The sequence below is a fragment of the Acomys minous genome, assembly GCF_964271855.1.
Source record: "Acomys minous genome assembly, chromosome: 11".
NCBI lineage: Eukaryota > Metazoa > Chordata > Mammalia > Rodentia > Muridae > Acomys > Acomys minous.
Genome location: NC_140492.1, coordinates 100969626 through 100996475, shown reverse-complemented (window position 1 = coordinate 100996475; position 26850 = coordinate 100969626). Strand labels below are relative to the sequence as shown.

Sequence of the window (26850 nt, the reverse complement as noted above, 5' to 3'; positions counted from 1 at the left end):
TTTGCATTTAAAACAATTTTATGCATAATCCTAACTCTATATAACTCACACGTATGCTTCTAAACCGACAGACGCTCACATATGTTCTATGTTTATAGTTTACCAATTGGTGACACATACATGTCCTCTTTTATTGTCTACAGAGACATGTGAGATAAGATTCTTTTCCAGACAGAAAGACATTTATTCAACACATTACTATTACACCATATAGCCCTGAGACTTCAGATCTGCAGAGGGTTAAGAATGCACATACTATGTACATTTATTTTGATTTTTACCACTGTTTTCTAGTTTTCCATTTTCTTAGCAAAAAGACCCATGAAAAACACTTCCCCCAAAGTAGACTAAAAGTGGGAAACAGTCCAGTCATTTACTAAGTACAAGAAGGAAACCCGCCGGAAACAAAGCCAGTTTTGAAGGTCCTACTGTTTCCTCTTCTGGAAGGCAGCACCAAGATATAATTTTGATTTCCACTTTAGAAAAACTAACGCAGAGACTCCTTGTCGCCTTCAAGTGGTATGCGTGTGCCTGAATGTGTGTGTGCATTTGTACGGGCACAGACGCTATCCAAATGAGGAACTCTGCGGTCGATTCTCGCCCCTAGCCCTCTAGTCACACTGACTCTTCAGCACCCACTCCACGCTGCACCACTGGAGGGTGAGCTCCACCTTCCAGTCTGAATTATTCCCATGACTTCATCTCTTTCGTTATTAGAAATTCCTGCGCTTATATCTGAATGCTAAAGACACTTCTTTTTTGCAGATAGGGAGCTACAGCTTATTCTTACTGCCCAAAGGGGGACAATTCCCTTGTCAACTTTCCAGTGAACAGCTGGGGGCTGGGGGGAGGGGCGAGGCATTGGTAATTGGGACACCTGCCCTAGAGGCTTTTCCCTCTGCCTGCAAAGGAGACAGTTGTGGCTGGCTGCAAATATAAAGGACACCAATATATTGAAGTCATTTATTCAAGAAATCAAATCTTAAGTTGTTTTTTTTTTTTATTGCATCTGAGGGCATTTCCAGTAAATGTTTGTGTTTGAAGCCTTGGCTAAGTGACCCATCTGCACTAGTAGTCAGATTTCTCTGGCACAATCCCACTGCCTGCAATGAGATTTATCGAGACTAAAAATGCTAGCACATTAAATATGCACCCAGTTGTCTATATCAAATATTTCATCAGCTAGGAAAAATTCAAAGGCAAAAGCTGAATATATAGTACAAATCAACATTCTTCACAGAAGAAAACAGTGTGAGGCTAATTTTCTACAATATGTCACCTGCTCATCGGTCCTTCAGTGTCATCACTGCCATTATTTTAAGGACAATAGAATTAGGCTCCACTACCCACGGCTTCTCGACTTCTTAAAAAACCTAAGTTCTAAAAGTGTAAACAAGTATACACATAGAATTATTTTATAAACGTTTGATAGTTCTTGTCTGTGCATCTTATAATGAATACACGGAGACAGGACAAATGTACACTCGAGTCATTAGTGGTTATTTCAATTTGTTCACACGGCTCATTGGGCTCATTGCCCTCTACAGGTGTAGGAGGTGATAGGATAAAACAAAAGTCTGGAAGCTCTGCTCAGTGCCCTGTGAACTTTAGTCCACTTCCTGCTCCATAGTTAAAAAAATGCTTCCTACGCGCTGCAAACCACACGTGCTCACGCGAGTGTAAATCAGGGGCCACCTTAAGAGTTCCCTCCCGTTTCTGACGATTTAGGGACACAAGCTTTCTACAATCAAGTTTTCGTCCATTTTTCCTTTTGTGAAGCTCTAATCTTTCCTGTGACAGACCCTCACTCTGCAGTCCCCTTCACCCACGGCACGGCCCCCGGTGCATCTTTCAGAGGCTTCGAGTCTGTGAAGTTTTCCGCAAACCTCTCTCGCGCTTTGTCCCAGTTTTTTTTGCTCTTGCTCTGGAGAAAGTGAACCTCATCAATTGAGGAGGGCTTCCCAGTCCCCAAGCCTGCATGCGTCCGTCGAAGCTGAAGCTGGATCTGTTACGGAAGTTGAGCAAAGGAATTGTTTTAGAACCTGAACACACCAAACACTGCTGTGCAGAGACGGTTAGCTACAATTCTGTGACTTATTAACGGTCCATGCAAATATCACATGTCACATGAACAAGTACACACAGGAATACATATGCTATTTCCCATGGAGCATAAGCTCTTTTGTTAGTAACTCTATACAAAACCAAAGTGTTCCTTGAACAGCCAGTGTCAAACCTTTACGCTTGTCCATTTCAATTGTGATGAATGTTCCTATCATGCTCCGAAATTGCAAGAGTTAGCCCAAAAACATGAACAATAAAAAAGACCCATTATGTCTTATATACGTTTATGTTTTATTTAGGATGCGTTCATAGCTTTGCTGGACTGTCACAGTCCACAGACACAGGCTGGACTGTCACAGTCCACAGACACAGGCTGGACTGTTCACAGTCCACAGACACAGGCTGGACTGTTCACAGTCCACAGACACAGGCTGGACTGTCACAGTCCACAGACAAAGGCTGGACACACCTGAATGGTACAAAGCAGATCATCCCTTTCTAACCCACAGTAAAGGCCACGGACAGTAAGATTCCTGCCTTAGCCACACTCAAGTAAAAACTAAGAGGAGGCCTGGGAATGTCGCTAGTCACTGGAATGTACCCTGGGAATGTCACTAGTCACTGGAGTGTGCCCTGGGAATGTCGCTAGTCACTGGAGTGTGCCCTGGGAATGTCGCTAGTCACTGGAGTGTGCCCTGGGAATGTCGCTAGTCACTGGAGTGTGCCCTGGGAATGTCGCTAGTCACTGGAGTGTGCCCTGGGAATGTCGCTAGTCACTGGAGTGTGCCCTGGGAATGTCGCTAGTCACTGGAGTGTGCCCTGGGAATGTCGCTAGTCACTGGAGTGTGCCCTGGGAATGTCGCTAGTCACTGGAGTGTGCCCTGGGAATGTCGCTAGTCACTGGAGTGTGTCCTGGGAATGTTGCTAGTCACTGGAGTGTGCCCTGGCAGGTACAGAGCCCTGGGTCCAGCGTCCAGTGTGTGTGCACACAGAGATATGTTGAGAACCTAACTGCTGTTTTCTTTCCCATCAGGAGACGAGAGCCTCTTATTATATTAGGAAGTTACCAAAGACCGGTGCCTCATGTAAGCTTAGGGATTTATCTACAGGACCCTCTTGAAAACGGCTCTTATCATGCCCACCTTACATAAGCAATAGGACGTCAAATGTGCTCAAAGACTCCGTGATAAAGCTCAGACACACCCAGGTCCAACTATAAAACCGTTCTTCCCACCATGCTCCAATGAAAATGACAAAACTGCCATTGCCTTCACGCTGGTGGGCCATCAGTTTCGGCAGATATCAAGTACTACAAAAGTTCGTGTGTGTGTGTGTGTGTGTGTGTGTGCGTGTGCGTGTGCGTGTGCGTGTGCGTGTGTGTGTGTGTGTGTGTGCGCGTTCGTGTAAGATAACTGTTACCGCCCATAAACTACGGGACTAAAATGTAACTGATACATTGTTTTCTAGACATCATTCTCTGTATTGTACATGAAATGCTCTAGGGCTGTTGAGTGTAACAAATGTTCCAGTTAATGCAGAACCTGCCTATGTGTAACCTAACATCAGCTGTACCTTCAATGTTCAGCACCAGACTAGTAAGAATGTCATTTTAAAATGTTAAAAGGCAGCACTCGGGAGGCAGTGGCAGGCAGATTGCTGTGAGTTCGAGGCCAGCCTGGTCTACAAAGCGAGTCTAGGACATCCAAGGCCACACAGAGAAACCCCTCTCAAAAAACAAAAAAATGTTAAAAGGACTGAGGGCAGCTTGGCAAAGTTGCTTGCCTAGCATGTTCAAGGCCCTGGATTTATGCCCAACAAGGTAAGGCAAACAACCCAAAAACCCACACAACTAAAAAGCACAAGAAAACCCTTGATTCACGAACCAACACTGATTTAAGAGGGGGAAAAAATCTAAACAAGGCTCCCCCAAAGCACAAAATACCAAACAGAACCCAGCTGTGTTAAACGAGAACACAAGAAAGGCTCACCCACGTCTGTGCTGTGTTCCTAGTACAGCCCCAGCGCTTGGCAGCGTCCGGCTCATGACTACACAAAGGCACTGTCTACTCACAGGGTTTATGAATGAAGAAAACTCAAGCCTTACCGGCGTCTTCATGCCTCCACCATCCTTTCCCAGGCCCTCTCCCTTCCTCCAACCCATCTTCTCCAACATCTTTCGGCCTTTGTTGCTATCTGTAATTTCACTGTAAAGGAAAATTAAGATGATTACTGACTTATAAGACATTTTAGGCCACATGTATAATAAACTCATGCATGAAAGTAACTGGTAAAGCTACCTTTAAAAATTGACAAAAAATAAAAATAAAAAATAAAATAAATAAAAAATAAAAATTGACAATACTCCAAAAAGTGGAGTACATGAATTCTACTCCATAGATGCTACCTAATGGAAGGGCACCCATGAGTGCTCACAAGCAAACCTAATGGCAACAAACCATAAGCTATTCAGATGTCCACACACACTGAGGCTGACTGAGGCCATTCACAAGGTAAGTTCTTTGGCAATGAAAAGGCTGTACCCAAAAAAGCTACGGAGGACAAAAGACTACAGATGCCATGTGAATACTGTACCACTCCATTCACTTAAAATTTCAAAATAAATGAAAGCTGTTGCCGTCAGTATGGTATTAACTTTGGGAATGAGAACAGGGCAGGATTAGCACAGGTCAAAGGTTACTGACAATCTTGTACTTCTTGTCCATGAAATGTGAACTCTCAATGCGCTGGTCCTCCACAGCATGCCAGGGTTGAACAGTCGGCACAGAACAGTGTGCCACTCTGTCTATACCAATGTACTAACAAAAAGGGCACACAGAATCCCTTGTTCCCTACGTGCATTCTGTGTGATGGATTTTTTAATGTGAAAATTTTAATTTTGTATTTTTATTACTTCCTCGGTGTATGGGTGTTCCTTCAGCTTCTCTTATAATATACCAAGAAAAGCGGGCCAATGTGCTTCATTCTTTATTTCTATCTTCCAATTGGAATCTAGTGTAATCTACATATTATGCAGCATAAGAAATGCTCTATTTCTAAAGCATTTGCTCAGCTGCCTGCTGCATCTAACTTGCAACACTCTTCACTTCACTAACTGACATCCCATTCTACGCACCATAAAGGAAAAGTGACCGGCAACTGTAATTAAGTTAAACCTGGTCAAATAGTATAGTTCAGAGATAAGGAGAAAAATCACAATCTTATACTTTTCATTTCTGCATGGACAATTCAAATTGATTCAACCCAGGGTAAAAAGTAGTATACGAAATTTAATATGTAAATATGGTCCCATTATAGGCCTCAAAATCACATTTTTCGTCCTTTTTAACAAAGCCAGTTTACCAAGAAAAAAGAACTATGAAGTATAAAACAAGAAACGCCTCCGAGGCTGTCAGTCACACTCACGAGTGAACAGATGCAGGGGCATCATCTCTCTGGAAAGTCCCTTCGCTTCCAACCTGCTCCCGACGTTTTCCAGCTCTGTCTTTATATTTTGGATTCTTCAGTGCTTTTTCATCTTCATAGTCTGTATTCTTAACAATCACAAACCATTGATTGAGAAAAAGGAAAACATAACAGTAAATAGGGCCCAACAGGGCCTCTGCAGACATGAATGAAAAGCAGTGTCTATATAAGCCGCCGCCCTCAGACATCCTATCATGGCTCCATGCTGTTCAGGTTATAGCACAAAATAAACAAAAAGACAAAGGGATAATATGCTGAAAATCCAGTGTACTTTTTACTTACTGCCATGGCTTTCTACTGTCATATAAACGAGTGTGTGGTCGCTCAATGGGAAAAGGCCCTCGCCGTGCAGCCCTGGCAACATAAGCCCCAGAACCCATACAGAAATTGAAGACCACCAGCTTGACAGGGCTTCCTCTTGCCTCTGCATGGCACTGTGGCATGTGTGCCCACATCGTCAGCTATGAACATATAGTAGTAAGGCCTGAACTCCTGGGACTGAGAGAAAAATATCTATTTCCCCCTTTCTCTACGGATTGCAAAGAGCCCAAGAGAGTTTGCTACTGTTTCTTGGAAGGGAAAAACAAGGAGTCATTTTAAGATGAGAAAATGGTCCATCCTGTAGACAAGCTAGCTTTTGCTTTACTATAGCTCCATCTACATGACCCTGTCACTATCCAACACATAGTCACAGGACAGAGTGGCTTAAGTCCTGTGTCAGGTGGTGGGTACAGAGAATATAAGGATTCCCCAGGAAGGACACACACCCGGCAGACATATTACGACACGCTCATGACAAAGGTGTACCCAGGCACGGCAGTGGCACCTATGTTACACCCTTTCTCAGCAGATATATTATGACACGCTCATGACAAAGGTGTACCCAGGCACCGCAATGGCACCTATGTTACACCCTGTTTCAACAGTCCTCACTTTTTAACTGATAAATAGTACTCTACTATAAGACTACAGCATGGTTTGTTTATCCATATTTAAGACATCTGAACCGGGCGTGGTGGTGCATGCTTTTAATCCTAGCACTCAGGAGGCAGAGCCAGTCTACAAAGTGAGTCCAGGACAGCCAGGGTTACACAGAGAAACCCTGTCAAACAAAAAACAAAACAAAAACAAACAAACAAAAAGACATCTGAATATCTGAGTTTGGAAGTGTTACTAAAAAAACAAAAAACCAGTACAAATATTTGCTTACCAGTCTTTGTAGATGTTTGCACTTCTCTCTGGCAGAGACCATGAACTGGGATCATCAACACACCTCCAGCTCCTTTTAACTTTTAAACAGCTGCCACCTTATTTTCCCAGAATAACTGTAGCATTCAGCACGGCCACCGAAGCTCATCACCAGCCATGAGCTGCAGCCTCCTTACAACCCTCCCAATGGCTCCTACAGTCGGCTTAGCAGCTCCACACCGCTCTGTAGATGCTTGCTGCTGTCTCTGTAGTCGCTCACATTCCCACTTTTTCATGTTTACTTTCCAACTGTGTGCAAAGTGTTTGCTAAAATCTAGTACATTTAAAAAACAGAAACAAACCATGGTGCGGCTATTTGATAAATGTCACCAGTTAGTGGTACTGAGAGGTTTAGAACCTTCAGCGAGCAGAGCCTTGTTGAAGGGAGTTTAGCCCTGGGCTTTGAGAGAGTTTAACAGATTTGTTCCACTTCCTGTGTGATCAGCTTCTTGGTCCTGCCACCACATTGCCTTTTCCAGCATTAAAGGACTCTGTCTCTCTGGAATTTTAAGCTAAAATAAACTTTTTTTTTTTTTTTTTTTAGTTTTTCGAGACAGTGTTTCTCTGTGTATCCTGGACCTTACTCTGCAGGCCAGGCTGGTTTTGAACTCGGTTCTGCCTCCCACGTGCTAGGATTAAAAGGGTGCACCCATCATACCCAGCAACCTAATCTTTTCTTTTTCAGAAAGATTTCCTGGGCTAGGGATACCCTTGTTAGCATGAGAGAGGCCCTGAATTCAATAGCTAGCACTGACAGAATGTTCCTACAAGTTTAAGTTTTCTGTTTCACATTTTAAAGACTTTGTTATATTTACATTAGTCAGCCATGTATCCATGTGTGTACATATGTACAATTTCCCTTCCACCGCGTGGATCCTAAGAACCAAGCTTAGGACCTCAGACTTGGCAGCACGGCCCTCTACCCATCTTGTACACACATATTTACATTTCTACATTTACATCAATAACACATTTCCAGGTCATTCAGTACAGGGCGTATAACACGGCCCAACACTGGTTTTGATCTTACTATTTATTCTTTGGTTTCTGGTCTTTGCACATGGCCATCCAATCATTCCAGCACCATTTGTTGGGGGACAGGGTAAGCACCCTTTCTCCATCACACTACATTTACATTGATTTAAAAATTAAGCTTTCTATCTGTGAATACGTGGGTCTCCTTCTGGACTCCTTTCTGGTCCAATTATGTATCTTCTCTTGCAGCATTTTTAGTAGTTTGATATTTTTTTTTATATAAGAACTGTCTACATTTTCAACGTCAACTTCAGCAGTTAAGTTATAAAGACCACAACTATAGAAATTACGTAAGTGATCGTGGTAAATAGTACTTAGTTATATATAATGCTCGTAGTACATTGAACAAATGAAACATTACTCAACATCCTTACCTGCAAACCATACTTTACTCGAATCTTCTTTAGTGCTTTTCTCCTTTCCAACTCTTTTTCTTCCTTACTTAGTGCAGGAGCAACTAAAGGGAAAAACTTGAGTTTGAATCTGACAGACTTTACAAAAAGTTAATGCTTATAGTTTCCAGTTCACATCATGTCCTGCAACTTTCATAATCTTATTTTTCATTATAGTAGAATAAAATTCCATTGTGTGTTTCTATATCACATCATTAGCCATTCATCAGCAAATAGAAAATATTATATGCTAAGATACCTCGTCCAGGCCCAGAGAGATAAAATGTCACTATTCTCGCTGCTATATAAAAATGTAAGTCTGCATATTTGGCCTGGAGTTCTGGAGGATCTGGAAGGCCGAGGGAGGGGGCCCGTGAGAGGGAGGGGGGAAAGTAGAGCATATGTGACATGAAAGAGAGGCTTAACATTAAGTGGGGGTGGGACAAGAGGGAGGGTGGGGAAGGGGGGTTAACCAATACGATGGCTGTACAAAACCCACTCTTCTGAAAGTCAGTTTACACATATAGTTTCTAAAGGGACGTGGAATGGAGGTGCCCTGCACGTGCCATTCTTAGCCTTGCAGCCGCGCTCACTCAGGAGTGTACGCACCCTGTCTACAACAGCCACGTCACCTAGACACAGGCTGTGCAACCCACATGGCAGAGGGATGGGAGGCTGGGAGGTGTGGCTCAATGGCACAGAGGGACAGGCCCCCAGAGCATTGTAAGCACTCAGTGAATTAACAATTGTACCCACACTTAACGTGTCTCACATACCTGAAGGTTCCTCTTTCTTATCCAGGCGAAGGTGAGCTCTGACCTGGCCCGGCTCACAGCCGTCACAGGTCTCACTGCCAGGGTGAATATGAAAGGACAGTACAGTCTCCCCAATCTTCACTTCATCGCCGTGTTCAAGGATGTAAGGGTCACATTTAGTTTTTGGCTAGATGAAAAATTTTTAGTTAAACAGAAATACAAAGTAGTCACTTGGTTACGTTATGGAAAAGAAATATTCAGAAAAGGAGACACAAGCACACTTCTATGATTTGATGGATGGACCCTGAAAACCACTACTAGAGCCAGTAGCTCAAGTAGCTCAGTGGTAGAATATGTACTTCCCTGGAGCTCCGGGACCAACCTGACAGTACTCCCCAAAAGCTACTTTTAATTTTGATTATATCAAAGCCCACCAATCTTCTTAACCACCAGCCCACTTAGACTTTAATCTATTAGCAAAGCACAAACCAGAGGAGAGCTACATGTTAAGAAGTGATGGCCTCTCTTCTTTAAAAAAAAAATTGCTTTACTTTGTGTACACATGCACACACGCATTTATGCATGCTGAGAGAAGAATGTGTTAAGGCTGCTCAGAGGTAGGGTTCAGGTGTTTGTGGGTGCACAGTTGTTACATGGGCACTGGGGTCAGAACTCTGGTCCTCATGACTGGACTTAAGCACTCTTTAACCACTGAGCTTTTCTTGGAGTTTAATCTCCATCTTTCATTCTTGAAGCATAGGAACAGATCTCCTTGACGGCTTACATTATCAGCTTGAGAGGATAGAGAATCACTTACTGCCTCTGGGCACACCATGGGAGCATTTATAGCTCAGGGGACCTCTGGGCACACCATGGGAGCATTTATAGCTCAGGGGACCTCTGGGCACACCATGGGAGCATTTATAGCTCAGGGGACCTCTGGGCACACCATGGGAGCATTTATAGCTCAGGGGACCTCTGGGCACACCATGGGAGTCTATATAGAAGGGGACCTCTGGGCACTGTGGAGATATACATAGTTCAGGGAAACCTCTGGCATGTCTGTCAGAGATCACCGAGATTAGGGTAACTGAGGTGGCAAGATCCACCTGATGGGTGGCACCATGCCATGGGCTGGGATCCCAGATGGAGCTTAGTGCTAGCATTTTCTCTCTGTGCTTCCTGAAGTCTGATAGTGTAGCCACATGATTCACAGTCCTGCCTTCCTCACCGTGATGGACAATTCTCTTTCTTACCTAAGTTGCTCTGTCGGGGTACTCTGGTTTTCAGGAAATTCCCAGTTTAGCACTACTTTTATTAAGACAAGAAAAGGGCAGGTTAGGGACATCTAGTGGTGCACTGGAGGGACAGCATCTGCTTGACACACAGGTGGAGCCTGGGGTAGATTTACAGCAGCACACAGGAACAAAGAGGGCCACCAAAGCTGCTTTATGAATACTCAGCCTGGGCCAGCAGGAAGAAGTGACTCCACAGAAGCTGTCCTCTGACCTCCATACGTGGGCATGTGTGTGCATGCATGCGTGCACGTGCACACATATTTTTAAAAGAATATTTAACCTAAATAAGTTTTATGATACATTCATACCTAAAAGTAGCAATATAGACACAATTAGAAGCCAAACTCAACAGACCAGTATCTCCAAAACTTTTTTCTAGCCCTTTCTGGCAATGTCCAACCAGGTTACACATTTGGGCCTCATCTCTGGTCTGAACCAAGTGACATCTGTCATGACTGGAACCTAAGATCAGACAAGAAAGTGCAAGGGATTACTGCACACTTACTCACCTGAAGAATCTGTTTCCCATTGACAATGGTTCCGTTCTGGCTGCCCTGATCCACAAGGACGTAGCTTTGCAAGTCATGGTCAAAATAAATTTCCGCATGAAACTTGAAGAAAAACAACCAATTAATTACAAAGATTTGCACATTTTCAGCCCAGAGCTAACATCACTATTATGTAATGGTGTGGATTTTAGTCTCTGATCATTTCACCTGTTTTCTCTTAATGCTTTTTTCTAAAGACAAATTATTAAAAGTCTCTGGTAGATGGAGTGAGAATTTTTGGTTTCTATAAAAACCCAGTTATGTTATGTGAATGTTTTTGTTTTAATCCCAGGTATGGGAATATGGGATGCTTCAGTTTGTTCATAGCAGCTAATTATGATTTGTCTCATGCTCTGGCAGGGGAGTGATTTTGCCAGCTGAAGATAGTTTGTTTGGAATTCTGGGAACTCTTCAGAGGATATATAAATGCCAGACCCCAAGAGAGGCCGTGGATGCTACTCCCCCTATTGCTGCTGCTGTTCCCACTGTCGCTGCTGCTGCAGGTTGCTGGTTGCGCCTGCTGCTATTGTTGGATTGCTGGTTGCTGGTTAGAGATATCCTTACCACAAAGATCAAATTTGCCCCCAAGGACCTCAATGCCCCTAATCAGCAGGAAGTAGTCTAATGATACTAACGCCCCTTTCCCCTCCGACCTTCTTTCTATCCTACCCAGTGTTGGGTTGGGGGTTGGAAGGGATGGGGTGGTGTAGGGAGGGAGGAAAAAGAACCCAATAAAGTATCCAAAAGTCTGGCTACAGGCAGACATATAGAGGCTGTACTTCCATCTTTCACTATGATGAAAAATTCTGAATATATCTTGCCTCTTCTATTTTTAAAACACAGGTGAGATTATATTATATTGTACATACTACTTGATTTTTTTTTTGGTATGAGTATTATCACTGCACATTTAAAATCATTACAATTCTCAATACACACTGGCTTGAAACACTCAGGAACTTTCAAGGAAGCAAGCAACCAAGCAAAAGCAAGACACATAAATCTCTGCATCTTAGCCTAGCTGAGAAGGGGAAGGAATTTCTTTACTACTAAAGTTACATGCTGGACTTGCTTTGGAAGCATAAAGTAAGTAACAGGATAGGAGGATTCTCTGCTTCCAAATCAGTCTTGGGGAAGACTTTCCGAATAATAATAAGGAGAAATAAATTCCATTATTTTGTTTTGTTTTGAGACAAGGTTTCTCTGTCTCAGAGACAAGGTAGGTCTGGCTATCCTAGAACTCACTCTATAGACCAAACTGACCTAGATGCCTTTTTTTTTTTCTTTTCTTTTTTTTTTTTTTTTTTTTTTTTGGTTTTTAGAGACAGGGTTTCTCTATGTTATCTTGGCTGTCCTAGACTCTCTTTGTAGACCAGGCTGGCCTCACAGCAATCCCCCCGCCTCTGCCTCCCAAGTGCTGGGATTAAAGGTGTGCGCCATCACATCCAGCTAGATGCCATTCTTAAAAGTCAAACATCATAGTCTCTGTGAGGTTCACATTACTCCATTAAATAAAAGTAAAGTTGGGAGACATGGGGGTAGATGCCCGCCTACTAGTCCCAAAGCTCTGGGTACACTTTTCAACAGTGACTGATGGACAGTAAAAACAGAGCTAGAAATACAGGGCATTAAGAGCCCCAGAAGCTAACCCTGTCCCTTCTGTTTTAAAGCTACAATTCTGTTTGTTTTGAAAACCCAACTTTTGCTGTTAACAACATGAAGGCACTGAAACTTTGAGAAAAGCTGGAAACAGGATCCCCAGGTAGACAAGGCTAAATTAGCCATGGGTGGCAAAACAATTGAATTCATAGTGACCGACCACTTTAGTTGGCTTTATTTTTGAATTGCCACAAAATGTAGCATATTTACATCACTTGATAAATGTGTTAACTAGATACTAGTTTACTACTTCAGCTAAATGTGTCCACGTTTTATAACTCCTGCTTCAGACTTTTAAACAGAACATAATTAGCCAGGCCTGGTGACACACACCTATGTTCCTACTAATTCAGGAGGCTGAAGCCAGATTACTTAGGCAGCCTAGGAACAAGGGGAGGAAGATCCTGTCACAAAACAACACAACAAAAATCCTGGCCAAGCACGGTGTCCGTGCCTACATAGTTCTCAGGCAGTAGATGTAGGAGGACTGGGAGCTTAAAGCAGATCCTGCTACTTAGGAGTTGGAGGCTAGCCTGGGCTACAAGAGACCTTGTCTTAAACCAAACCTAAACACAAAAGCTCCATAATTTTCAAACTGTGATAAAGACTTTTTCTCAAATACTGAAAGAGATAAAATAGGTACTGTTACTAAACTATTAACCCTCTTGTTACACAGAAAGTCTTACATTTTCCACTAAAATGATTTTGGGTTTCCTTTTTGTTTGTTTTGGTTTTTACATAGGATGTTGTTGTGTCGCTCAGGCTAATTTGGAACTCACTGTATAGTCAAGGCTGTGCCCAAACTTGCATTCTCCTGCCTCTGCCCGCCAAGTGCTGGGATACAGGCAAGGGATGCTCAGGTGCAGCGCTGTCCCCTCTTATGGGCTACAGTTTGGACTAAGGGTCTTACCTTGCTAACGCCAGCTTCAGGGATTCGGATAGTATGTTCCATATCTTTTTCTCTGCAACAGTAAGGAAAGTGGCTTCAGTAATGTTGACAACATGTTGACAGTGACATGATAGGGTCACATGCCACTCTTAGTGGCACTTTAGAGTCTGCATGCTTCCACACAGTATGTGTTACATCATTTTTCTTATTAAATGTGCATTCTTTGAGTAAAGATGCATCTTTAGTCCTTCTTGTTTCTAGAGCACATAGAACAATGCCATAAATACAACACTGCTCACCCACCTTTTTGGAATAAGTGGAAGACCTTCAGATGCAACCCTGAAGCATCCTTACCTCCCAATCGTGGCTGGGTTTACAGCTGTGATGATGAAAAGCGAGCCCGTCTGCAACACTGGAGATCTAATAACAATCACCCGAATGCAGGGCGGCCAAATTTTTTCCTCATCTACCAAGGTAAGAGGTAGGTAAACATTAATTTAAATTCTATGAAAATTAAATTTTTCACACAGATAACTAGGAGGCATCCATAAAATAAAATTACACTGGGCAGACCTCAGCAGCAGAGAACTGCCTGGACCTTGTCAGGTCCTGGGTTCAGTACCCAGTATAGCAACAAACAAAAAACTTGTAAAATTCTGCTGTGTGCATGTGCATAACACTTATTATTGTGATGGTTACTATTATTAGAGTAGCTGTAAAGAACAGGATCAGCTCAGGACCCCCACGCCCAAAGGAGAATTATTTGCCCCCGAGGAACAAAGGGCAGGGAATAAGAGACAACAAAAGGAGACACCGGATAAGGAAGAAGGGAACAAGAGAGAGAGGGGCAGGACTATCTGTCCCAGAGAGGGGACAAAGGACTGCCCCTGGATAAAGAGACAGACATGGCCCGCAGGCAAATGGCGGTTTATAAAGGTAAAATGGGAGCCCCCCTCCTATATTAGGATAAGGTGTTTAATTTTAATTGACCATGTTAATTAGGTGAGCCAAAGGGAAGAAGTGGCAGTCTTTGGTGGGTAGCTTTAGGTATGTAATCTAGTGGTTTTTAGCGAGGGGAAGGGAAGTGGGGAGAAGAGGAAGCCTTCCAGAGCCATGCTAGGCACCCTCATGCTGGCCAGTCCCCCATTATTAATGTCTCGGATTTGGTCTACAGGACCTGCCTTAGCCCAGGCCTCGAACACGTGGGCCTTCCCCATCCAACAGCGGCTAATTGGCGGCTGCCCTTAACTCCCTACACTCCTGCACTTCTGAAAAGCGCGTTCCCTTCAGTTGGTGCGTAGGCAAGCTTTCCCCTCACTTCTGGTGACTGCACAGCCGGAATCCACTGTCTGTTCTGAACTGTCTGAAAACCCTATCAACGGGTCCCAGATTTCTTGGACCCACTGGGATCACTCTCTTGGTGATAGAGCCTGGGTGATGCCCCTCTCTGTCCCAGAGATCTCTGTTTTGAGTCTCTCTAGAGACATGGAGATGCTCAGTCTCTTAACTTTGGCCTACCGGTCTCCATTGGTGATAGAAACACTCTCCCCTACCTGAAAAGCTCATATTAACGGTACCCTTTAGCACCCAATGGTAACCCTGACTTCTGAAAGTGTCTCTGCTTTCACTTCTGTCTGCTCCAAGCCCTCTGTGTGACTCCTACCCTCTCTGAACTTTTCTATGTGCCCTTGTCAGTCTTTCCACCATTTCATCTTCTATGTACTCTTCTGCAAGCTGCAGAAGTACTGATTGATGCCAGGCACTCTGTGCTGCCAGCCCTGACCCCTGTCTTACCACCCCACCTGAGCTGCAGCTTCAGCCTCGGCACTGACACTGCAGGCCACGCCCCCAGGCCAGAGCCATGTTTGCCAGCACACATGGCGAGAGTCCCTTTGGTAGCCAGCACAAAGTATACAACAAATTTAACATTTCTAAGAGTAATTAAAATCAATCTTTTTAACTTGATTAATTTAATTTAATTTAAATTGAAAAATATCCTGAACACATTTTCAAATTAGTTTAAGTCAGGAAATTTTAAAATAAGAGATCTGCCTACTGAGAAAAGAGCAAATTTATTTACTATAATTACAAAATTGTTGGAGCAATGTTTTTGTGCACTGTGTAAAGATTATCTTTGTATATTCAAATGCAGATTTCTGTACCCAGAGAGGTGAGTACAGGCCAGACTTCGGTACTGTCCTTATTATTCTGCCTTAGTATTTCATAAATATTGTTCTCCATCACCTTATGATTGGTCAAATAAAGAGCTGAACAGGCAATAGCTGGGCTAGAATCTCAAGCAGGGAGTCAGAGCAGAGTGGCCATTGGGAAGACATCAGATGAAGAATTGCCAGGGCGAAACTAAGGCAGGTACCAGCCAGGCCATATTATTGGGTAGGAATAGCTGAGTGTCTGCCCAGCTACAGTGCCTAAAGCTTTTAATAAATACAAGGTCACCATGTCATTATTAAGACCTAGGCTGTGCATAAGAAAAACCCCTCAGTTACACAAAACACTGTATTTTGTATCTTAAGATCGAGTAAAAATGTTAGAATGACCAAGTGACTTCATGAGTTGTGGTTTTAATGGCAACTTACTTTTTCCTCTTCAATTGCAAAAGTGAACCACGAACAGCAGAGCCTTAATGTGTATTAGAATTAAAAGTTTAGTTTTGTGTTCAATTTTCTTTTTTGTTTGTTTGTTTTGTTTTGTTTTTTCGAGACAGGGTTTCTCTGTGTAGCCTTGGCTGTCCTGGACTCACTTTGTAAACCAGGCTGGCCTCGAACTCACAGCGATCCGCCTGCCTCTGCCTCCCGAGTGCTAGGATTAAAGGCGTGCGCCACCACCGCCCGGCCTGTTCAATTTTCTTAAGTCAATTTATTGATCATTTTCTCATGACTAAACTAAAAACTGACAATGGATCATTCGCATAATTATCAAAACCATCAAAATAGCCCATGTGCCTCGGTCAGGTATTCTCTTCAGCCACTGGCACATTTTGCTCTTTTATGAGCAGAGCGTATTATTTACTGATGTACCTTCATCCTCGGATTCTTCTGAGGACTCCTTGTCGTCACTGGCACTATCCCCATCAGAGCTCTCGTTGCTCTGAGAGTCTGTAATTTCACCTTCCTCTGGCTCACTGTCACTCTCTCTGGCTTTCTCCTCCTTAGACGAAGCTGAGCTGTCATCAGCAGGAGACTCTCCAGCAGCTCCACTAACTGGAGCAGTGAGCTTCGAGGGACTGCTGTGGTAAGGAGCGTCTATTTTGGCCTTCTTTTTCACAGTTGCAGGATTTTCTTCCTCACTGCAGTTTATGTACTCAGCACCGCCGGCTTTCTGATCTTCTGAACTCAAATCCTAGAAAGAGGAAGGCAGGGGCATAAATGACAACATCAGCGTCTTACAGGACACCAACCCGGCAAACTCTGAACCTGCCTGGCCTGCTCACGACACCATCACTCTTAGAATGTTACACTCATTGTTGATGCCCAGCTCAGCATCACAAGGGATCAAGGTCCAAGTGGAAGACACTCCACAGCCCAACCCGTCCCTCCATCCACTCTCAAGGCCCCCATCTTCCCAGGCCAGGCCCCCATCACCTGTTCCCTGCCTTGAGTAACAGCCTGTTAGAAAGCTGTATAATAAAAATGTAATGCAACTCCTGTTTACACTTCTATACTTCCTGGTAATCACATTTAAAAACCAAAATGAAAATGTATAATCAATTTTGTAATAAGACTTCAGAATCCTGTACGTACAGGATACCCTCAGACACCGGCCCTTCACTGCAGCCCCAGGCACACGCAGCGGGCAGCTTCCTTACTGAAGGGTGTGAAACTAGAGAACGTATCCACTCTGCATTTTTATTTACTTTTAAAATAAGACAAATGTTCATAAAACACAGAAATATTTTAAAAGATAACACAAATTTAAAGAGTTAGACATAACCAAGCTTGATTAAAAACACACGAAAGTTAAAATTCACATGTTATTCATATGCCTTTAATTTTAAAAATTCATCCTGTCTACAATAGCCTTTAATTTTTGTCATACTTTATGAAAAATGAAAACTTTTAATTAACAAATTAAAAGTATACACTTTTATTATGCATGCTTTAAATTATGCAAAACAAATACTAAATCAAGCCAATGAACATGTGCATTATATTCATTTCGTGGTCATAGCACAAAGCTTATTCTCACAGTGTCTTTCAAAGAATATAATACATTGGCTAGGGATATAGCTCAGCAGTAAGATGTGTGTCTAGTACGCACAAGGTCCTGGGTTCAATTTCCAATACACAGGAAAGGTAATACAGTCACTAACTACAGGCATCATCTGTATAACAGACAATATATTAATATCATTTAAACTGGGAAGAAGCACAAAGTAATTGGTCTTTTTTCCCCTGTTGGTATGTAGCACTCTCAATTTTCTTTCTGCCATGCAGCGTATAATGAAGTGAGTTCACATGTAATTTTACAAAATATGACAGCAGATTTTTAATAGCAGCATAAATCGAGTTTGGAGACAGGCTGAACACTCACAGTGTGATAAACTATATATACTTTCAGCAGTACAAACTCACCAAGGGCAAGAACAAGGGCAAGGAACTAAAAAGCTATGGGGAGCTTTACAGGCCATGCAAATTAGATCAAAAATATCTACCTAGCTACACACACACTTTAAAAAAGCATGTTCCAGTATTTTATTTATTTTTATTATTATTATTATTATTATTATTATTATTATTATTATTATTATTATTATTATTTCTTAGACACTGAGTTAAACTGTCAGGGGTGCTTTTGATAAAGGATTTCCTGGGACAGACTGTTAGATAAACATTCAGTAAGAGACAAGGGCACTTATATGTAGAGACAATGAAGTATATCTCCTCCCTTGCCCGTGTGTGTGTGTGTGTGCGCGCGTGCGCGTGTGTGTACATATATAAGAATGCTTTTCCAGGAGCTCAGCCCTGTCACCTGGCTGCCGCATGTCCTCATCTGTAAAGAGTGAGGCTCAAGGGGATCGTACACAGGAAGGGATTACTTAGGATGTACTCCCTAACCATCACGTCACAGCTGCCCCCACTCTCCTCCTACTGCTAACAAAAGGGGCTTTTAAAGTTTAATGGGAACACATCCTTATAACGCAGATCCCAAAGTATAAGTATTTATTTTTATTTTTATTCTATTTTTGAGACAAAGTTTCTCTATGTAGCCCTGGCTGGCCTGAAACTCAAGAGATCCACCTGCCTCTGCCTCCCAAGTGCTGGGGTTAAAGGTGTGCGCCACCACTGCCCAGCTCCCAAAGTTTATTTTTAGTAGTTCACTGACATATTTTTCTATTCATTTAGGTAATGTCACCAAAATGAAATAGGTAATCTTATTTCCAAATGTTGACAGTATAATTTATTATTTTAAGTAAATTTCTTTGGGTTAAGAAGAAAAGATATGAGATAAAATTTCCAAAGTTAACTACCAAATAGTTACCATAATTCAAATAATGCCAGTGCAGCAAACAAGTGCCTCCTTACCCCTCGCCAACCTCAGCCATTCAGGGAGCAGAAATAAGAACATTAACATTTTAAGTAGCATGGAAGTGTCCTAAGTGATTTTTAAAATCCCTTTCAGCCTACATATCTAAATTCCTTTTCCTTACCTATGTTGTCATGTTCTTAACTAACCAATGTTTCAATGTCCGTTAGACTAAAACTTTTTTCTGCACATGACATGATCTCCAAGATGCTTCGGGATCAAGCCCGGGGCCTTGCACAGGTCACATAAGCTCTCCAATACTAAGGTCCATTCCAGGCCCCCATTTCTTTCTCACTTCTTATACATATGGCTGTGTTAATTAAGCAAAGAAATTGTCTCTCATTTTAATTTTTTGAAATATAAATTACTAGAAATGAGATTTTCTACCTAATGAAAACAAAATATCTTTATGATTTTTGATATGGTCAACCTCTTTCCAAAAAACGAAACGAAAAGAACCAGGCCAGATAGATGGCTCAGCAGATATGAGTGCACATCCACTCACAATCAGTTTTAACTCCAGCTCCAAAAGATCTGGCCTCCATGTGTACCTGCACGCCCATGGCACACATGCACAAGCATGTGACTGCCTGCATGCACGCGCGCGCGCGCGCACGCGCGCACACACACACACACACACACAATGTATATTTATATATATAAACAATACATTTTTTTTTTCAAAGCAAGGCTTCTCTGTGTAGCTCTGGCTGTCCTGGACCTCACTGTATAGACGAGGCTGGCCTTGAACTCAGAGATCTGTCTGCCTCTGCTAGGATTAAAGGCGTGCACCACCACTGCCTAGCAACAATAAATAATTTAAAACAAAACAAAAATCTCTTCTACTCTAATATGAACTTCACTCCATATTAACCAGGAATGTATTTTTAATTTTGCAGTTCAATAGGTAAGAAACTACTTGATTAAAAAGGTTGAATCTGTATGTGCCAACATATGAATTATTTTCTTCTGTTAACTGTACAATAAGTAACTTACTGAATCAATGTCTGGATGCTCTCCAAAACTAAACATTGTAAAGTGTTTATATACTTAAATACATCTCCTTCAAATTTTACAAAACTCCTACTTCTAGTGACTGAGTCTGTAAAATATAAGCCCACCTGTTTCACTTAAACTTTTGATTTTAGAATCTGATACTTTTATTGACATATTTAAAATACAAAGACACAAAATGATATTTAGATTCATAAAATTTGTGGCTTATTAATGATACCAAAACACTGTCAAATTTAAAAATTAAGGAAGCATTACCTTTTCTTCATTTGCTGAACAAAAACCCGGATCCTTTCTTCTCTTCTTCGATTTCTTATCTTTGCTTGGTTTTGTGCTAGAGGTCTGGTAAGGCTGTAAATCTACTCGAGAGTGAAACTGGTATCGACCACTTTCCACGTCACAGTAGTAGTAAATCCCAGTAGATGGATCATAATATAGCTGATTTTCCTTTCAAAGTCAAGACAGTAAGTTTTATTCACATATAATGAAACAAAATGGAAAAATAAGCAACAGAAATGTCAAATATATTCAAAGATGGTGAATGCTTAACAACTATAGTATTTTCAGATGAATTAGGGAAAAAAACTTTTTTAAAAAAATCATTTAATGTCTGCTTTGCTTTCTCTGGTGAGAAAAAAAATTAACTTTAATTGTATCAAATGAAACCACCACAATTTATGGTGTTTTACTTTATGTGAAACAGCAATTTAATATGGTTCAAATGACCATATTAACAAAAAAAAATGAAAAGAACTTTTTTGAAGGCATAAAAACTAAAGCATGGATAAGGCATGCATATGAAACCAACAGCATCAAAAAAGAAAAAAGAAGAAGAAAAAGAATGAAAGAAAAGGACAATGTGCTGGTACTGAATGTTCAAATCTCTTAACACTACAAAAAAATCTTAATATTTAATGTTTAATAATAAAACTAATAAAATTGGATGGGGGTAATAAAGTATAAGAAACTGGTGAACAAACTATCTTCTTTAGTTTCCTATTCTTTTTTTCGTGTTAGAAAATTGGAGGCAAAAGTTCAAAAAAAATGGAGGACATTTTGAGCAAGGAGATTGAAACACTGAAAAAGAGAAATACTTGAAATGAAGGCTATCACCATTCAGAGTCGACAAAATTTTAAAAACTACCACAGACACCATCACTGGCAGACTAGACCTGGGAGGAATGAGACCCAGGGGCGGAAGCTGCTCGCCAACCCTCAGGCACAATCTGTAAATACCAACTCTGACTTGCCTTACTTCGGCTTGGGCTTAATTTTGCTATTGGGCAGCGAAACTGCAACACCACTGCATTAAGAAGGCCTGAGATACTTACAGAATCATAATAGAAGCCGGTGCTGTGGTCAAAATACAATCCCGTGTTCTCGTCATAGGTAAAGCCAGTCTGCGACACAGCAGCTTCGGCTGCGGCTCTCAAGCTCTCAGCTAGAGAGGACCCTTCTAGGGCGGTGCCTTCTGCTGCTAACGCGGATGCACTCTCCTGCGAAGACACAGTCACTCCAGTGACACACAAGTGGTTGCTAAGCTGGACCCTAGCAAATCTGAAAGCTCGTGGCCTTAGTGCGCTGTTGCAGTTTGTTTCCAGTTTATAATGGGAACACATGGCTGTCAATTATAATCTGAACCATTTAAAAAATATTTTCAAGTGTCTCCCGACTTACCCTTGACCCTGATCTTTTTATTTTTGTTTTGTTTTAAGGCACTGTGGATAAGACAGAGGCCTGCACATGAGAGGCCAGTGCTATACCACGGACCTTCACTTATCCCCTGATTTTGTCTGAATTTTAAAGACACTAAAGTAAGGTAACAATTATTCAAAGTTAAATGTGTGGTAACACATGAAAGTACCCATATAGTACAGACTACGAAATATTCTCTAAAACAAAGATAAAGACACTTTAAAACTAGAGACATAGAAGAAAATTATAGATTAAATGAGATGCATTACATAAAAAATCATACTTAAAAACAAATATGAAAACCATTCAGGAAATTTGGAACAATGATGAGATATTTAATATACAGGCCCTGGAATTGGCAGGTGAGGTAGAACAGAGAGAAAACTGCATTTTAGTTCCAGGTACAGCCAGTTCGGGGACGCACACATACAGTACTCAGCAGTTGGCAGGCTCGGGTGGGCGGGCACTTTGTTCCTGAGATTTCAAGACCAGTGTCCTCAAAATACTGAGCATCCCCCAGTCAAAGGGACAAATAGCCACGTAAAACACACCATGGTTCTTGTGCCTGAGGCCCTTCGAAGCTTTACTGTCCTGCTGAGTGTGACCTGGAGTGCCACAGCACGCCCATGGGCCAGAGGAAAACGTGTGTGTGCACTTGGTTCTCTCCTTCTCCCTTCACGAAGGTTCAGGGTTAGGAATGACCTCAGGGTGCCAGGCCCTTTACCTCCGGGGTCATCTCCCTGAGCGCCAAGGTTTACAGGCTGAGTTAAATATCCTGACAATTACTAAAATATATGGCTACCAACTAAACTTATAAAGATTAGATCTGACCATATAACAAGTGAATCTTAAGAGCTACCTGGTTCTTAACAGCTTGACATTGTTCCTTACAGCTTAGAGAACTAATGCCCTCTTCTGTCCTATTGGTGCATATGCAGGTAGAGCCCTGTATTTGCAAAAAACAGGACAATGCTGAAGACAACAGGCAACATGGGTGGTTCGGTGGTAAAATTCTCGCCTGCCACGCGAGAGGCCCGACTAGCTCAGTTGGTAGAGCATGAGACTCTTAATCTCAGGGTCGTGGGTTCGGGCCCCACGCTGGGCGCCAGATCTATAGTTCATGTAATCATAAACAGAAAAACAAGCACAACTACGAACATGTTCCCAGTTCTGCTTTGCAGCAAGCGCAGCTGAGTATGCTGATACACTGCTAAGCTCTAGCCACACCAGAGGGGGGACAACCTGAGTTCAGGGGTTCAAAGCCAACCTGAGCAACAAAGCAAAACTTTATTTCAAAAGACAAAGCAAAACTGGTGTTCCCTGCATAATCACACAAAGACTGGCTATAGCTCTTATACGCATCGTAGTGAATCAAGGAATCCTGCCTCTGTCCCTAACCCTGGGCCTCAGGTTTGAGGGTCAGCCTTTCATTACCTGTGACTCCGAGGTGAAATGATCCTCTTGTCCGTGTCTGGCACACTCTGTTACATCAGCACCAGCATAACTGTCGCTGTCTATCTGAGACTCGTCCTTAGAATTAAGAGTAGAAGCTGGAACGTACTGACTGTGCGGTGCAGACAAGTCCGTCTCCTTACTGGGAAGACCATCATCATTATAGTATGTCTGATAATAATAATCTGTAGTGAAAAGAAATGGCCAGTTAGTGTTTGGAAATGTTTCATTGTTAATTGCAAACCCTGATTGGCTCACACAAAACTGCACCCATTGAAACCTTGAGCATGAACACAAAGCTGTACCCATTAAATCTGGCCACAAAGCCAAAGCCAGACTGAAGAGGGGGGGGAGGGTGGACAGAAGCCTTACTTACTGACTGGCCAAACTAATCAGTAAGATCAGTATGGGGGCATATGGGGTGGGGGTGGGGTTTCCACCATTAGAGAGCCTGAGGCAGGCTGGAACAAAGGAAGCCAGCCTGGGCTACACAGCAAGTTCCAGGCTAGCTTTATCTCCTACCTGAGATCCTGACTTAACCAACAAGAACAGAATACTTGATACAATATTGAAAGCATACACAAACATTGAGGAAATTAGAGATTATAATACATTTCTATCTTGCCATCTATAAACTGACCCGAAAAAGTAACACAGCAAGAAAGCAGGATTCTCAGATTCTTCACATGTATGTATCTTGTCTGCTTTCTTTTTAAAGAAATGCTACATTGGTACATCATGAATGTTTAGGGGGTACTAGTGTACCCCGACTAGACACTGAGTACCTGAAGTTGACCAAGGAGCATGGTTCTCTGTCTGCACTTCTACATCAGACTTTTTATTATCTTCATTTCTTCCACAATGGAGTATTTTACTGAGCTCTTCTACCTGAAAGGAAACAAAGCTTTAGGAAACATAAACCATAAAGCAATCCAGTAACAGCGCCCTCTACCACCCTCAGGACACCACAAGGCATTGGTAGACCTTTTAGACCTTTGCCTAAAGCAGCTGGCCCCCTCTCTTCAGCAACCCTACAACTATTCACAAGCCAAGGCTGACTTCTGGCTTTCTTTCCCTCTTCCCTTTCTTTTCTTCTTTTTTAACATGGATCTCACTGTTTTGCACACGCTGATAATGAACCCACAGACTCCAATAATCAATCCTCTGGCTTTAGAGCCCCAGATAGTTAAGACTAACTGTACACGCTGCCACTATGAGCCCCTCGCGGACGTTTCCATATTCCAAGGTAAACACCCGAATCACAGCTGGGCATGGTGGTGCACACCTTTCACTCCAGGGGGTGCATCACTGAGTTCAAAGGCAGAAAGGCTATACAGTGAGACCCTGTCTAAAAAAAGAAAGGAAGGGCAAGCCACTCGAATCATCCCTCCAAAAATCTAGGGAGTGGAGCTCAGTGATGGACCCGTAATAATCAGTGTAGCCCAGTAAACATGAGGTCCTGGGCTCAGTCCCCAGCACCGAAGAAAGAAAAGACCAACTTAAGTACAGAGGTGTATGTGTACACACACACACACACACACACACACACACACACACACGGGTGGGGGAACGCTCAGAAGTATACTTTCTAGGCTAGAAATATAATTCAAATACAGGCATGTTCTACCCCTAGCTTGGACAAAAATAAAAAAGGCTTATTCTCAGTCTCCAAGGCCAACAGTTCTCCATCACTCGGTGACTCGGAATTACTTAAACACAGCAAAGCTACTTATACGCTCTACTTAAATACTCTACTAACATACTATTTATATACTGTTTATATACTCTATTATATACTTTTTCTTTTTTGCTCTTTTATCACTCAATAGTGATAGCGGAATGGAACAAGAACGTGACAGAGGTGGCCCCTTTCCTCTGTGCTTTGCTGTGCAGGGCAGGGCAGCAGTGTGGACATACCCATCACATGATGAGAACGGCCTCTCATCATGGACTTCACCACTGCCACCAGCACTGCTATGACCTGCAACACTTAGTATCCACCACATTTAGACAGGTACGTTGAGTAACATCTCAATTTACACAACCACTTTACAAAAAAAACGGTTGCCCTGATGCCAATGTTACACATGAAATTTCTTAAGAAACAAAGTAAGAAGCAGAAGGCTTGTTAATCCCCAAAGAAGTATATAAGATGGCTTTCTATTAGGTCATCCTTTATTTACTGCTCCAAAGAAACTTATTCAAATATTTGGGATGAAGGATAACTACACTCCACCCTCCCAGTAGGGAGTGCTGGCTAGCCAAAAGATGTAGTTTTATAAAACACTAAATTATGGGAGAAACATTATGTTGACTAATACTTAATATGTATCTGAAAATAATTTGCTAGAATATACAACTGTCCAATGGTCAAGGTAAAATATATTGTTTTTTAAGCATCTGTATCAAGTATTTATCATTACTACATATTATGAAAATGTGACACACTTCTATTATCTGTAAGATAGGCATACCTCTCTACAAGTGAACCCAAGAGGATAGCACAGATCACCTTACACATGGAGTGTGCGCGAGTGTGTAAAATTAAAGGGTGTTCCTTCTTTTAACCTTTATTGCTGCATGCTATCATCAACCAGATTTTATAAACAGGGCGCTCAAGATACGAGATGGGATCCTCAGTTTAGCTTTAAGCAAATTCACAAGGCTGGGGGTAGGTGTTGCTTTGTGCCTGAAACCCCAGCCTAGGAAGCTGACAGGATTGCTGTGAGTTTGAGTTACTCTGGGGGCTACATTCTGAGATCTAAGCCAGGCTGACCTATATGGAGTGAGAGTCCGCATAGAGAATCCCAAATTGGAGTGAAAGACCAAACAACAAGCCCAGATTCTCAGCACTCGGGAGGTGGAGGCTGAAAGATCCAAAGCTGGATTTCAAGGTCATCTTCCCTTAACACAGTTATTTCTAGGCCCAAAAGCAGCCTTCGTCTCAACTAAAACAAAACAACAACAACAACAAAAAACCCTCAACCATGACCGGGGAAGCGGGGTGGGGAACGCGCCATTGCCAGTGGGACAGGAGATCAAGATCTTGTAGCCCATGTTAGAGTTCATTCACGCCTGCCCTGAGACAAACGTCCAAACCAGCTGGCTTGCACTGTTCAGCAGGCTCCATAGGTATTGGGAAATTTTAACAGCTCTGGGCTTTATTGACTTCAAAGACTCCATAGAGAAGCTCTCTCTGGGTCCGGCCAGGGAAGCCCGGCCGGGCCTCCGGAGGGAGGCGGACCGCGCACCTGCGTGCGGAGTTCCTGGTTATTGCTCTCGGCGCTCTGGTACAGGCGCTCCGTGTGCTGCAGCAGCTTCTCGACCTCCCGCACCTGCCTCTTGCAGCTCCTCAGCTCGCGCTCCAACTTCTCCACCTTCCGCCTTAGCTGCGCCAGCTCCGGCTCGGGGGAGGCGGGCGGCGGCGAAGGCGCCTCGGAGGCCATGCGGCCGTGAGCGCGGGGTCCGAGGGCGCGGAGAGGCTGCTCACACCGACACGGCTGCCCGCTGGCCCAGGAGCCACCGAAGCGCGCGGGCTGCGAGATGCGTCCTCACGCCCGGCCAGCCGCGGCGGGCCCCGGCCATGTCGTCCCGAAGTCGGTGCTCGGGGCTGCGAGCTAGGAGACGAAACTGATCTTGCCCGGGCCGCGTGGCCGCGAGCTCGAACACGCTCCTGGAGACAGGACAGGAGACGCCGGGGGGCCCGACAACTACCAGGACTGGAGAAGCAAGCCGAAGCGCTCTAGTTCCGGGCTGAACCGGAAACGCTGAGCC

The 26850-nt window shown here is 42.9% G+C and overlaps 1 protein-coding gene across 2 annotated transcripts; it reads right to left on the bottom strand.

Annotated features, from left to right (window-relative positions):
- Positions 1-26850, bottom strand: AGGF1 (angiogenic factor with G-patch and FHA domains 1). Of its 2 annotated transcripts, none has more exons than XM_084801370.1 (14): positions 26412-26850; positions 23862-23964; positions 23059-23261; positions 21261-21425; positions 20188-20376; positions 16410-16731; positions 13726-13837; positions 13393-13444; positions 10785-10886; positions 8999-9164; positions 8205-8287; positions 5488-5615; positions 4169-4268; positions 1-2005 (listed from the first exon to the last, which is right to left on the bottom strand). In XM_084801370.1, the coding sequence occupies exons 1-14, from the start codon at positions 26520-26522 to the stop codon at positions 1805-1807; spliced, it is 2037 nt and encodes a 678-aa protein (XP_084657496.1). In that variant the 5' UTR covers positions 26523-26850; the 3' UTR covers positions 1-1804. The 2 variants fall into 2 exon arrangements, with proteins under 2 accessions (XP_084657496.1, XP_084657495.1); XM_084801369.1 differs by having other exon boundaries at positions 26328-26849.

Coding starts and splice junctions, on each gene's coding strand:
- AGGF1 (XM_084801369.1), bottom strand. CDS start 26,522: ATGGCCTCCGAGGCGCCTTCGCCGCCGCCCGCCTCCCCCGAGCCGGAG. Junction 23,965..26,327: donor ACCAGGAACTCCGCACGCAG/GTGCGCGGTCCG, acceptor GTTTCCTTTCAG/GTAGAAGAGCTCAGTAAAAT. Junction 9,165..10,784: donor ATGGGAAACAGATTCTTCAG/GTGAGTAAGTGT, acceptor TTTTTCATCTAG/CCAAAAACTAAATGTGACCC.